The 14,845-nt window shown below is 36.3% G+C and overlaps 2 protein-coding genes across 2 annotated transcripts; one reads left to right on the plus strand and one right to left on the minus strand.

The window, feature by feature from the left end:
* Window positions 1–1,817: 1,817 nt before the first annotated feature.
* LOC104221380 (ARGOS-like protein) lies at window positions 1,818–3,063 on the plus strand. Its single transcript, XM_009772443.2, has one exon. It carries the CDS (start codon window positions 2,294–2,296, stop codon window positions 2,669–2,671), a length of 378 nt encoding a protein of 125 aa, XP_009770745.1. The 5' UTR covers window positions 1,818–2,293; the 3' UTR covers window positions 2,672–3,063.
* A 2,149-nt stretch (window positions 3,064–5,212) lies between these two features.
* On the minus strand, window positions 5,213–11,802 carry LOC104221379 (apyrase 2-like). The gene is made up of 9 exons (XM_009772442.2): window positions 11,181–11,802; window positions 9,705–9,833; window positions 9,554–9,610; window positions 9,340–9,432; window positions 6,871–7,076; window positions 6,525–6,616; window positions 6,014–6,231; window positions 5,692–5,881; window positions 5,213–5,593 (listed from the first exon to the last, which is right to left on the minus strand). Exons 1-9 carry the CDS (start codon window positions 11,496–11,498, stop codon window positions 5,478–5,480), a joined length of 1,419 nt encoding a protein of 472 aa, XP_009770744.1. The 5' UTR covers window positions 11,499–11,802; the 3' UTR covers window positions 5,213–5,477.
* Between the last annotated feature and the right edge of the window lie 3,043 nt (window positions 11,803–14,845).

A 14,845-nucleotide genomic window follows, 5' to 3' on the forward strand; every position in this document is an offset into this window, starting at 1 on the left:
TATGCAAAACCCTCCTTAGGAAGGGGCACTCACTTCGATAGATCAGGAGCAATGATATCCAACTCATGGCAGCGGCAATCTTCTTTCACAACAGGAATACTGAAAGGATGAATGGAAGAAGGGTACCTACTGACAGCCCATATACGAGGGTTAGCAGTAAGGAATTTCTCTTTGAAGTCTTTTATGGTATTGAGTCTTCTAGGAATGATGGAACCCATCGTTGGAGGAGCAGAGTTTTCGGCCTTGTTCTTATTCTTTGAAGAACTCGTGCACTTTGAAGAAGAAGCCAATGAATAGAAGAATGAAAAGGTTTTTTGTTTGAAGAGAATTAGAGAAAAGATGGAGAACAAAGATGCAAATCAGAAGCTCGAAAAATTATGAAATGCAAAGGAGAAGGATGATGCGTATAAGTAAATGTTTGGCGGCTAAATTCATGGCCATGATTACCTCGATAATCGGCAAAAGCTATGCTGAATCATGGGATGACGCGTGTTTGGGGCATTAAATGCGGAGAGACGTGCGTCTAATCAACTGTCAGAAGCCTTCAGAGGGAGTTATAGTAATTCTCGCCAAAAGAGTGTTTCTACCAACTTCCAAGTACCATAAAGTTATGTCACCGAAAAGCAGGGGGACTATCTGTATAGGGTAAAATATGATATGACGCGTGGTCATCTAAAGGAAGGATACGTGGAACCCAAGACGGAGATGGCCGAAGACCAAACACAGTTATTCCGCTTGTCACCGGAAGAGATAATGTTCATAAAGGTGTATTAAATGCTCTTCGCCCGGTAGCATTTAATAAAGAATATTCTGCGGTATTAAGAGCGACGGCCCGTTACAGAGAATTTGGTATTTATGTTCACCGTTACATCTTCATCAATGACCCTCATAATTGACATTAAAGGAGGGCACGATCCTACGACCTCATTTCCTATACACAACTATAAATAGTGAACTCAGTTATCATTGTAAATGATACAAATTTCCTGGCATACTTACACTATATTTTATACGAAGCTTAAATACAATCTTACTTTTTTGCTTTTTGATTTCACTATTGTGTCCAGAAACCTTGTTTCCGGAGCTGCCACTTCTGCCGTTTTGTCAATATTTTAAGGCTAAATATTGCATAATTCCTCGATTATCTTATTATTTCAGGATCAAATTAGTTCACTTGTCTAGAAACCACGTATAAATTCAACTGTATCGTTTTACGGCTATATATATATACAGCGAACAATGTAGATAATGGATAAATGGATTTATAAAGAGGGTACGAGATGCAAATCCCCTTTTGTTAATTTTGTATTGAAAATTGTTTTTTACATGAGAAAATGTTTGTATTATCTGTTATATAAAAGTAGAGGTTCAAGTATATTCTAGCTATAATTACAAAGATACTCCAGTGCAATACAACATTTTTCCCTCTTTTGAATTCTTCATTTGCCAAAGGGTTTTTAGGTTGAAATGATTAGAAATTATGTTCGAGACTTATAGTTGGAAAGAACCTGCAGTTCAATTTGAAGTAAATATTGAATAAAAATAAGTATTTTTAGTTGTTGCTGGAAAATGGAAAAGACAAGGGGACAAGAAGAAGGGTGGGGGAAGGTGGTAAGAGACATGGTGATGTAGTCCAGGGGTGAAGAACCTCGGACAAAGAGACATCCCCCTATTGCCAAAAGCACCATCATGCATATCAACTTGTCCCCACTTGATTAAGTAATTCACTGAATCCAACCCCACTTCAACCCCCTCTTTTCCTAACCCTCTCTAATTAGGAATATATAATACCAGCAGAAACCAGTAATATAATATTTCTCAAAGATATAGTGTAACCACCATATATCTATCCAAATCCCAACCAAAGGCCATATCCCAGAATTCCCAAAAAACAAGAAACATTTCATTAGTATCAACAATCAAAATTTTAAATCAAGAACACAACTCATTTCCTTTCATTCCTCTCCCCTATACCAAATCTTCTGCTTAATTTCCTTCTGGTTTCTTTCCTTTCCACCATAATATACAATTTATCATATAGCTGGTTGAAGAGAAACTACTTGCTGATACAACTCTTCCATATATTTACTGGATGTTACAAGATTTTGAGGAAATCACAAGATCCAAAATCAAGATTGGTTCAAGTCAAAGAATTACAAGCATCAAACACAAAATTGTGCAGATTAATCCGAATTCGCACCGTGTAGGACGTAGGTTCACACCCTAACAGGAATTTCTCCAATTAAGAATTTTTTTTAGTTCGGAACCCGAGCCCTCTAGTTAAGAGTCTAGCATGCACATGGAATCATCTGAAGCTAAATTGAGGTCATCCAACGGCTTTATTAATTTGGAACATAAGTATTTGAGCAACATTATGGATTTGAAAAGAGTAAACAAGTCTGGTGGTGTCCAAAGAAAGAATGTACAAGGAAAGAAGATGGATTCATTGACACAAGAGAATAGCAAAAGAATGTTATCCATGAGTTATTTCAGCTTAGAGTCAGTGCTTTTGCTCCTTTGTCTAACAGCATCTTTGCTACTTCTGCCATTGATTCTTCCACCATTGCCACCACCACCTTTCATGTTGCTGTTTGTCCCCATTTTCATACTGCTTCTTCTCATCATCTTAGCATTCATGCCTAATTCTAATGTGAGACATTCATATTTGTAATGTTGCTTAGAAGAAATTATCGCACATCACATATAGCTCTCTTGTTTTCTTATAGTGATAATACATTTTTTCATCTCCTTACAAAGTAATTTAGACTAGTTTGTTTATTTACATTCTAGTTTGTAGTTCCTCAATAGAGTTGAGGTTAATTTGTGGCAGTGTAAAAGAAGATGTAATAGAAAATCATCAAGTTCTCAAACGATGGATTAAGAGTATTTCTACAATTCTCCCTTTGCTCAACTGTCTTTTAAGGCTATGTTCAAGATGGTGAAATATTCTTGATTCAAGAGTTTGTATATGGGCATAATACCCACATCAGGACCCCTGGCTTTGACATTAATTATTCTGTGTACATATCTGAATTATTATGAATACACCTGAATTAATTTTTAGTCCTAATTATCCTGAAATACTCTTGACCTTGTATACTTTGTACCGGGCAGCACCATTTTGGATCATCCACTTAATTTGAATATCTTTTAACGTTTGAAGGTGTTGCACGACGGATGAACAAGGGGATAGATTATTTCGAAGAACAAAAAAGTGAAATTCTAACAAGTAATGTTCATGCCTTCGACCAATGATGCGTGTGATATGTAGCTATATAAGCAGAGAAAAACCCCCAAGCACGAGCTGCGATAGTCAGTGCCTCAAGTAGTCACATTCTAACAAACTAAAGACACGCGCCTTTGTTTACCTCGAAAATACGAGTAACAATTAAATTTAATTTGTGATTTTAAAGATATGTGATTTAGTTCAATAACAATTAATAATCGAAAAATATGAAGTAGAAATGAAAGATAGAGTGAATCAAACCAATGTTACTCAGCAGTAGTGACTTCGAGCTTAGTGGCCTCGAGGTGGCTTAGGACAGTGAAAACAATTAAGTAAGAAAAGTAAAGTAAGAAAAATAGATCTAAAAGACAATTCTGATGAACAGTAGGCAAAAGGTAGAGAGTATATTCTTTTCTCAATGATTAGATGATGTTAAAAATGATTGGGGTCCCCTTATATAATGGGGGAATTCCTAAATAAGGTATATTTCTATTTACAGTAAGGAATATCCTTGGTACATTTGTTTAACCGCCTAGTACGCAATCGTACAATCCTATTCCGGGATTTGCGCCATGATCTTTGAGACGTGACAGGAATCTAGCTCATTCTGTTACAAATTTATAACGGAATTATTTCGGGGTCGAGCATACTTGGCCTCAATATTCCTTGAACTCCTGTCTTCGGGCATTGCATTCTGTCTTCGAGCTCGAGTCTGATCCACCGGTCTCGAACTCGACCTCACCCGGACTCGGGCCTAGGACGGAACATCGAGCCCATAAATCGGAGGCATATGATTTTGACCGTATACAACCTTCACAAGTATACATGTCTCACAAACATTTTTTGCTGGAGTAGTAAATAACTTTTTTCCGGAAACATTTAAAAGGACTCACATTGCAGCAGCTTGTAATTACTACTCCATCTAGTGGATGCATTTATTAATGAAATCTCAATTTATCTGATTAAAAGAAGAAAAAAAAAAACTAAAGACGGACTCAAAAAACAAATAATTAAATCCAGAACTCGCCAGGATCAAAGTGTAACACGGTCAAACTTATATTTAATTAACTCCCATATAAACCACCCAGCAAGCCTGGCGTACAATCTCCCAAAGCTTGATAGTTGATCACTATAGAAACATTGCCCTCTCCTTAAAATATACGGAAGGGATGAGGAAAATATCTGGGGCCCAGCTTTGGTACTTTGCTTGATTATGCGCCTATTTAGAGTGAATTGAGGCTCAGAACAATAAGGACTGGACACATCAATGACTGAAGGGTGATTGAAGCTCGTGGGGACGGTATACCAGCAAGGTTTAAGCTGAGAAAAAGGTGGGATGTAAGGAAACATGCTGAGGAAGGGAGAGCTGGTAAGCAATAGGTCCAACTAGGGTGGCAAACGGGCTAGCCGGGTCGGATATGGACATATCGAAAACGAATAATATAAAAACGGATAAATTATTCGTCCCGACCCATATTTAATACGGAAAAAAACGGGTTAACCTGCGGATAATATCCATATTATCCATGGCTTCTTGAATATGATCACTTTTGGAAGAATTCCTAGTCTCTCAAACTTGAGGAACCTCCAATTTAAGGCTTTACAAATGTAAAAGTTAAACTCATTAGTTATGCTTTTTCTAAATGGATAATATGATTCTTATCCATATTTGATCCATTTTTAAAAAGTTCATTATCCAACCCATTTTTTAATGGATAATATGATTGAATAACTAATTTCTTTTAACCATTTTGCCACCGCTAGGTACAACCCTGTTAGAATTCAATAGTGTCCGCTGTCGGTAGTATTTAGCTGAGAGTTTAGGAGTGATTGGTAAGAGGAAGCTACCATTAAGGTTGAATCTTTAGGTACAGCCTATCTCCTAGCTGACACTAGAATATGTCATCCGCTTGTTAGCCAGAGTTGTGAGCTAGTGCTGTTAAATTATGCTGCGTAATCTGTGAGTTTTATGTAATGTAAATTGCGTGGAAATAAAAAATTGATCTCATTTATGTAGTGCATAATTCTGATAGTACATGATTACAAACAGATTTATCACTATTCATAATTCCCTCCAATAAAAGGGAAAGATAAAGAATCTCAATCTGCTTGGACTTTGGCACCCAAGTGGCAATCCTTTTGTTGAATATTAGCCCAATAGGTATATCGACAGCTGCAGGTCAAAAATATAGTTGAAAATCATAAGCTATTTTAAAGCCAAAATTGCATGAATGGATCTTGCATTTCCCAGTTAAGTCAATGATGAAGCAACTTCAATGGCACTGCCTAATGGCCACGCTGCTTCAACAAGGGAATTCTTGTACTGAACCTTTTTCACCAATGTGATTTCTTGCTGAGGATCAAGTCCTGCTCAGTGAAGAATAGCAGTGAATCACTCAAAATGCACTGAAATGAAAGTAGTGTCTACTTAGTACTTACTGAAATATGAACCTAGTCTTACTCACCGAATCCATCTACAAGTAGAGTGTACTGATAGACAAGATCCATGCACATGTATGGCAAGTTATCCGGATCCACACGAGGAAATGCAGATTTGGCACCCTCAAGTCCAGTTTCACAAGCACGCTTAGCTGCACTTTCATAATCAACTGGGCGAACTTTTGCCACAGCTAAACTTGGATTAATCATACCAGCCTATGCCCACAACATATATAATTTGTGTTAGACATTAGAGGAAGAAAAAATTTCCCATTCAGAACTACAAAATTAGAGTACTTTTCTAACTCATTAAATTTCCATTAGCAGCCTAACTCGAGCGATTCATACCTCAGCAGCTCTGTCAAAGAAAAATGAAGCAACAAACATATTCTTCTGGCCATCTCCCCCTCCACCATTCCACACCCCACCAAAGGTGCATTTCATGTGGGTACATGTTGGTTCATTAACTTTCAGAGCCTTCAGAGAAACCTCCATACAACTACTCAAGCTTGAACCTTGAGACATGGCCGATGCTGGGTAAACTGCTCCTCCATACTTGTATGACCCTTGAAAGAAAACATTGTTCATCTTCAATTGTATACTTGCTAATACAGGAAAATAAATACATATTTTTCAAATCACAGTAAGACTCAATGTAGATTAAGGATTCAGTGCTCCTACTTTCTGCACCTAATCAGTGAATAAGGTCAGATATGAAATTCAAGTAAGGGAAGGAGCTTTTTCTCTAGTTAACCTCCTTTTTTACTTCTTAGAGAGAGAAATGATGCTTCCAGAAAGCACTGCATCAGAAAAAACAAGTATAGAATGATCATTGCACCAGGAGAAAAATAGTAAATACCATGATAGCCTCCCAAGATGCAAGGATTTCCAGATTCATCGGTCGCCTTCAAGATCTCAGCTCGAGCTGCTAGTAAGCCGTAGTGCAAATAGCTGTAAACAATATATATATATATATATATATATATATATATATATATATATATATATATATATATATATATCACGTTAAGCTTGTATAGGATAAAGATGATAAAACACAAGATAAGCCCACTCCAAATAACAACTGAAATATGTTCTTGCCCACAAGTTGGATCAAAGATTCAAGAAATTATTTGGAGAGCGCAAATGTATACTCTGACATTCTCTAAATCATCACATAAGTATGCATAGAGGATGAGATGGACCTGTGAATGTAAAGGTAGTATTTTGTCCCCTTTAAATACATTTCCTGGACGTATGTATCCTCTCCATCTGATACCTTTGGAGCCTTTTGGGCATCTGACTCAGAGATGGCATACGCCATTTGTACAGATCCACCTCCAAGATCAACCACCCCAACTGTATCAGAGTATTTCTTGCCCAATTTGCCTAACAAATAATTGATGGTTACCTGCATTGATAGCAGAAACTAAACATCAGCTAGTTATACAATTGGTTGACCCATATATCAGACTGTATCAAGAGGTGATAGAAATTGTATACTCCATATGGTTAGGTTAAAGATCAAGAAAGGGTAATAAAAGTATACGTTTTTATTTGAATATGCAGATAATCCTATATAGTAAAACATTTTTTGTTAAAAAAGAAGCCTCCGCAACCTTTTCTAATATATTCTCCAAATTGGGAAAATTAGATTTAGGCATCGAAAGACAACTTGATTTTCAGATTTCAGAAAGTAAATTTTTTTAAAAATATTTCTAAACAAAGCACTCCAAATTTCCGATGCCTCTCTATTGTCCCAAAAGATAAAAGCTGAAGGGGAGGTTAATTAATTTTGTATATGTAGTGCAGGATTACTACAACAATAACTAAGCACCAATCCCAAACAAGTTGAGGTCAACTATATGAATCTTTACTGTCCATGTTGCTCCGCTCAAGCTCACCCCAGACCAAAATTATACAAAATAAAAAATAAATGTAAAAGTACTAGAAGTCCTTATATCTTCTATTGACATATAAATCTCTGATAGGACCCAAAAAGAAAACATAGGAACTAAAGTAAACATGCTAACATGACTAAAGTATTCCCAAATAACTGGTAGATCTTTTTCTTCCGTTGTGTCTATTTATGCTAATTCTACATGGATTCCAAGAGACAGTAGGCGTTTCAAGATAGCTTCCTTTCATGTGACTTTAGGTATCCCTCATCCCCTTTTAACACCCTCACTCACCATGGTTTCATATTTATGAACTGTTGCATCTCATGCAGGATTACTATTATCATCAACATGGCCTAACACAGTGTCCAATTGCAAAAGATTGAATGGGACAATGCATTCGATTTGCTTATTCTATCTTTTATTTCAATCACCACGGGTAGAAAATAGGATAAACTTAAAAAGCTCTCTATATTATCTCGACCATTTAGGATGGGACTAAACATGCAATTGTCAGTTTTATATAAAACTCCCCTTCATTTGTCACTCAAATAGGAAAAGATTCCCACCTTTGAGAACAGATGATTATTCCACTGGTAATCCCATCTTGCAGTATTAGGAAGGCAAAGGCTTTTAACGCTTGAACTTGAAGAAGAGGTTAGAGGAGGGTAGCTTAAGTTAGGTAAGTTTTTCACGAGTAAGAAGTCGAGGAAAATGTGAACTACTTGGCCATTCATTGTCATGTAGCACACCGATTATGTGGTGCACTGTTTGGAGTATCTTTGGTATTGAGTGGATTGTCAGCTTCTGCCAAGGTTTTGTCATGATATGGGCATTCGCAATGAGAAAAAGAAGTTGGAGCATAGGAAATGGCCCCTTTGGTTCTTGAATCGACAAATTAGAAAGAAGGAATCAAAGAGCTTTTGAAGGGGTTGAAAAATTCTATTTTACATATTAGAGAGTTACTTATGTTTCTTGTAAATATTTGGAGCACCTAGAAGATTCCTGAAAGTGTAGATTACTGAGCGCTTTTTACAGAAAATCACATTTTGTCTAGATCCTCTACTTCAGTATATAGCTTGTAAACCAGGTTGACGGAAATGGCCAAAAAGCTTGTAGGAGACCGTAGTACTTCTACCAGAAATCAAAGGTGGGGAAATGAATGCCACGAGAAGAAAGCATTCAGATGGAGAAAGAAACTTTTACTAGTATTATAATATTATGTCAATAAATTGCCTTTATCATCAAATTAATAAATAAACAAAAAAATTCCTTCTTCTCTGGTTCAATAGTTCCACCTTGACATGTTATTCAATAAACTTATTTTTGATAGGTTGCTATTCATAAAATTCTTCAAAGGCAACTTGAAGATATTGATTAGTAATAATTGTTTATCTACATAAAGAACCTAGCTCTTCCATTTTTCAAAAAAGAAAAAGAAAATCTACTTATATTATCCTCTTCTTGAACCTGAGCTAAAAATCACTCTTTACCATGATAATAATGCTAAATATTAGCAAAACGATCCACTAACCTTGACTTAACTAATCAACATTATATCAGAAGGAACTATACCCAATAAATAGCAGAAAAATGAATTCAAGACTAGAGATCAGAACAACTCCCCTTCAATTTTTTTTTTTTCATTCTCAGAATCTTTTTTTGCTCTTCTCTAATCTATAAGGAGGTCAACTTTATATTAAGCAAGCAACTCCACTTGAATAATAGTTTTATATACAAAGAAGCTAATAACAGCTTGAAGTTCATATAACATACCCACTGGTAAGCACCTTCTTGATTTCCATCAAGAACAGTGACCGCATCCGCCTTTGCTTTGAAACTGCTTTTGCTCTTCAGAAAATCCCTCACCTTCAAAACACACTTACATCTGTTACAAGTACTGACAAGCTTAAAGTAGAAAAAGCCACTTAAAATTTGAACATAAGACATGCCCAAACAGATGAAGGTCTAGGATATGAATCAATCTTACTGCTTGAAGAATCCTGTCAGATGCATCACCTTCCAACTGCCTCAAACCTGCAGTTGCCTAGATAGACTGCATATCAATACTGAGCATACAAGGCAGCTAAAATTTTTGAAATTGAATTATATGAAATATTTTAATAAAAAAGTACACTAACCCCAACTCTCACTGGCGTATTACTGCGCAAATTGCGTGGAACTACATTCTCTGCTTCCTTTAGAAGTGATAGAAGAGACTCCGCAGCAGCCTCAGGATCACTAGCATATGAACTCAAACCTGGTTTTTCCTGTGGTACCAAAGCCAATTATAGATGAACATCCGCTGTGAATTGAAAGCATTTACACAAACTATAGGAATTCATATGTAACAAACTAGAAAGAGGGAACATATAGGTTGTTCGTAGAGAATTACGGACTTCACCGAGATGCATTTCCATCAATCGATCAACTGCATTTGAATCCAGAACATAATCAACAAAGGTAGATACAAGATTTACAGCAAGTGGATTTGGAATTCCACCGTCGATCACGGACTCTATGACGCTTTTACGACCTCTCTAATCAGCTTTGCAATTTTTCGTTCATAAAGAATGAATCCCCCGATAAAGAAAAATTATCCCTCCCTTTTACTGAACCATGGAGAACCCCAAGTAGTTAACCGGACAAATTTAGTTGTCACATTCCACCAGCCATGTTGATTACCAAACTAGGTTAGCTATTCATATAGCTTGCTCAACACAAAATTTCGCTCAGTTGTACAGTAAACTCCAAATTAAACTGACGCAACGTCTCCCTAGCCACTGACCACTGTTACCCACCATCTTTTGAAGCATTATATATGTGTGTATACTTACTTTAATTGTCAGATGCAGTGGGTTCAGCTTTCATATATATATACACACTCTTACATTTTTCTTCCACTTACATTAAAGGTCTGACCCAGACACAATAGGTTGAGCCGAAGCCACAGTGTCCAAACTATTTTATTGTGATCAACAATATGAATCATCTATAAGCTAGTCATATGGCATATGCTACAGCACAAAGTTTATCTTGCTTTCTTTTTAAACTTTAAATTATACTAATGGGGCATCTCTCATAATACCATTATCCACCCTATAGCCCAGAGGCAGTAGGTTTGTCAGAGGGTTGATTTCATATATGATCGCTCAACTTTTATTTTATTTTATTTCCCCAAAGCCTCTGAACTATTTTTTGTAACAAAAAATCACTCAACTTTGCTCAAGCATCACAGAATGTCACTAAACTATTTTTTGTAACAAAAAATCATTCAACTTGCCTAAGAGTCACATAACAAGTCTCTAAAATTTTATTTTGTAACCAAAAGGTCATTCAACTTTTCCTAAGTATCATATAAAATGTCTCTTTTGTTTCCTCCTAATGACTTACTGTGATACTAGGCAAGTTGAGTGATTCTTTGGTTAAAAGGATAGTTTAGTATTTTTGTGATACTAAGGTAAAGTTGAGTGATTTTTTCGCTACAAGTGAGAGTTGAGTGACCATCTATGAAATCAAGCTCTCTGTTTTCAAACTAGACCCTGCTGGTATCGGCATTATGAATCAACTATAATGCTCGGGGAAAAGATTAGATTACATCAAAAGAGTAAAATTACCTGCACGAAAAGTTCGAGTTCATTGCCAATGGGAACGAGATCCAAGTTCTCATCGAAGCAGAAAACGTGAACTCTACTACCAGAACTACCAGCATCAAATATGACCGCGTATCTCATAGATCCGAGATTGGGAGAGAATTTCCGATTCAGAGACTCCATAGAATCAGAAGGAGAACGCGTAGGCATTACATAAAGCACGAGAGAAACAAGGAACAGAGGTACGCAGATCACGAGAATCACGCCTTTGTATCTCTGGATCTTATCGGAGAAGGATTCTCCACCTCCGTATTGCCTGTTTCGTTTCAATGTCTTCTCCATTTGAAGTGCTGGATCGAGCTGCTGTTGCGCCTCTAATAGCTCGGCTGCCGATGGTGATCGGTATCGGATCTTGCCGTTTCCCGGCGCCGGCGCCTGAGTCTCCTGTACGGCCTCCAGCTCGAATTCTTCTTCTCACTAGTTGTAGTGTCTCTGGATCACACACAATGCGCCGATCCGAGACTACAGGATAAGCAAATGCACCGGGAAGGAAAGAGAGACGCTTTTTCTATACGGTTTAGGAGTAGTATATGTCTGAACTCTACTGAGAGTATAACTGCTAAACCGGGCGGTCTGGCAAAAGTCCTCACACTTTTTCTAATTTTTCTATTTTCTATTCCCAAACGTGTAAAAATATTTAACTTCATTTTAGAAAGAGAAAAAATGGTCAAATTTAAATTAGGTAATTTTATTCTGGATCAAACTTTTAATTGAACATTACTCTATTTTTAGAAAAAAAATTATTTTTACACTTGACCACTAGAGTGGCTTCAGCAAGAAGATAACGTTAAACTATCGTCAAAAGTTGAGGAGTAAATTTTTTTTTTTCTTGAAGAATTTGAATACACGGAGTCCACTAATTTCACACTAAAATTTAGTTAGTGGTAAGAAAAAATACGAGACGATATATTAACCACAAAGGTATCAATGAACAAAAAGTATAATGGACATCAAAATTGAGCAATTTAGTTAGTATATATACAAATTTGGGTTTAAAACATATTTTTTTCACGAATTTTAAAACACGGCTTCTTTAAATTATTAATAATTTAAGTTTTACTGTGATGTTTTCTTAAATATAATTGCGATGTTTTCTTAATTTTAATTAGCTTTTCAAGTTACAAAATAGACCTAATTTCTCAACGATTTAAATTCAATAATCAATTATTTCAATATTTTCTTTTACCGTTGAATAATACAGTAATTGAACTTATTCGATCAAATAACTTTATATGAAACCAAAAGGGTAGTTGTTTACCCTAAAAATCGGATAACAATTGAGTTTATATGTTGTTTTTGTTAGTAAATCTGTATTGCTGTAATAAACAATAAAACAGTAAACTTTCTGGAAAAACAGAAACAGAAAGTTAGTAGAACCAGAACGACAAAATAAATTCTGAAAAAATAATACTCCCTCTGTTCCAGTTTATGTGAACCTATTTTCTTTTTGGTCCGTTCCAAAAAGAATGACCCCTTTCTAAATTTGGAAATAATTTTGCTTAAACTTATAATTCTACCCTTAATGAGAAACTTTTATAACCACACAAATACTCTAGGCCCCTTTTTAACTTGTTTAGGACCACAAATTTTAAAAGTCTTCATTTTTTCTTAAACTTCATGCCTAGTCAAACAGGTTCACATAAATTGGAACGGAGAGAGTATAGGAATAAATCGAGCCCACTGAATACACAGTGTGTCCTTAAGAAAATTATTCCCCTCAAGTACCCGAGGTGCTGGAATATACCCTCCCACGATAGAACGATTTAGCATATTAGTACAAAAAACTCTGGTGAACGGCGAACCACTCAATGATCGTAAAACACACTGGAAAATATTGTGCAGAAGAAGAAGAAAATAATCAGAAAATTTAGAAGTAAAAATTCTCGGATTCAAGGCATATTTATAGCAATTTGACATTGTTTCTGAAAAGGTTTGCAACCTTTTAGAACAACTATAGATGTTGGAACAGGTGGAAATATTGCGGGAAAATTAGAAAACGGATTTAAAATAATCCGGGAAAGAAAACGGACCGGACCGTACCGGGTCGCAGGTCATGGGTTATTTCGGATTGAATTTTCTTTAATTAATTAATTAAATAATTGAAAGGAATTTTGTCCAAAAAGATTAATCAATCAATCTGAAGCCGAAGCTGAAGCCGAACTGAGCGACGATGACGGCGCAAGGCTTGCCTTCTTCTTAACTTTTTAAGAGCTAGAAGAAGAGCAATTGTATATATACCCATCAAAAGTCTTTTCTTCCTCCAATATGGAACAATGTCCCTTTGCCAAGGAGGAAAAATTAAATATTTTATTTTCCCTCCATTTCCCATTCACTCTCTTTAAACTACACCAAGCTTAAAATTAAGCTACACCAAGCTTAAAGCCCAACAGTTTTAAGGATACGTGATATATATTGATACAAGAACGAGAAATTAGATTAATGTGGAAGTAAATGACAAAAAGATAAATATGACATTTGCATATTTAATAGCCTTTAGCCTTGTGAAATTAATCTACCTTGAACTAAAAATGATATTTGTGAATGAGAGAGTGGAATGGGTGACAAAGCTAGAAAATAACAGTATATTGCTCTTTGAGATATGTTACAATGTATCTCCATGAATAACTCAGTTCCCTCTATTTATTGGGGGGAAACCTACCTTTTTAGGCATTATATTGTAAGAAATAATAGTCTTGATTTAGTCGACCTTTGGCTCTTTTTTAGACTAATTCTGCACGCCATAATAATTAATTAGTGGCGAGAATCATGGACCCATGTTTGAAGAGCTGACAAAGCTTTTCTTCGAGGTCATTGGGAACGAGGTCGATTATATCTTCGATAAATACGAGGGCAAGTCTGAGGATCTCGATGGTCCGCTTTGATGGTGCTTTTGAGTTCGATATTATCATATTCCGATTCGGATGACTATGTTGGACATTAGATCGAACCCCGAACTTCGATATCGAGACAGGTGTCACCCGTGACTTCGATTTCTACCCAAATACAGATGTGTTGACTCTGGTCTATTGCTTCAGATGCCCAATCGAGCCTCGAGCTCTATTTTACCCATGTACAGATATTCCCCTCGTTTTTTGGAGAGTAGGCGATAAGAAACGATATGAATCCTCGATTTTCACTTCGATAAATTATGATGTAAGCGATAAAGGTACTGAAACATCCCGTCAATGCATATTTCAAGGCATTAAATGCGCGTCAGTCGACGATCAGCCATTACCGGCATTGAATCGTCATTTAAAATTTATAACTACCCCTTTTTTCATTTTTTTCAAGTTTTACTTTCAAGTCTTCTCCATTTTCTCCTTCAAAGATATTTGCCGTCCTCGGAGCTTTGTACCTGAAATTTCTGTGTTTCTTTGCTTGCTTTCATCTCAAAATACCAAGTATCCCTTTTTAATTTCCTCCTGTTCTTCTTTATCCATAAAAAGAGATGGCTAAAACCTCTAAAACTGTTTCATAAAAGGAGACTGCTTCTTCGTCATGGTCAGCCGGCGATAAACTAGCGGCAGAGCCACGCCCTGAAGAATTCTTTCCTAGAGGGTGCTCGACCAGTGCTGATTTCAAGATTGAAAAAACTTCCTCGGTACCAGGTCGATGTGAGCCGGTCTTGA

Source organism: Nicotiana sylvestris, chromosome 10 (assembly GCF_000393655.2).
Source record: "Nicotiana sylvestris chromosome 10, ASM39365v2, whole genome shotgun sequence".
Classification (NCBI taxonomy): Eukaryota; Viridiplantae; Streptophyta; class Magnoliopsida; order Solanales; family Solanaceae; genus Nicotiana; species Nicotiana sylvestris.

Excerpts from the sequence above, each read along its gene's own strand:
- LOC104221380 (XM_009772443.2), top strand. The coding sequence starts at position 2,294 with ATGCACATGGAATCATCTGAAGCTAAATTGAGGTCATCCAACGGCTTT.
- LOC104221379 (XM_009772442.2), bottom strand. The coding sequence starts at position 11,498 with ATGGAGAAGACATTGAAACGAAACAGGCAATACGGAGGTGGAGAATCC. Across the intron at positions 9,433-9,553 it reads CTGACAGGATTCTTCAAGCA|GTGAGGGATTTTCTGAAGAG; the intron begins GTAAGATTGATT and ends TGTGTTTTGAAG. Across the intron at positions 5,594-5,691 it reads TCTACTTGTAGATGGATTCG|GACTTGATCCTCAGCAAGAA; the intron begins GTGAGTAAGACT and ends TTCACTGAGCAG.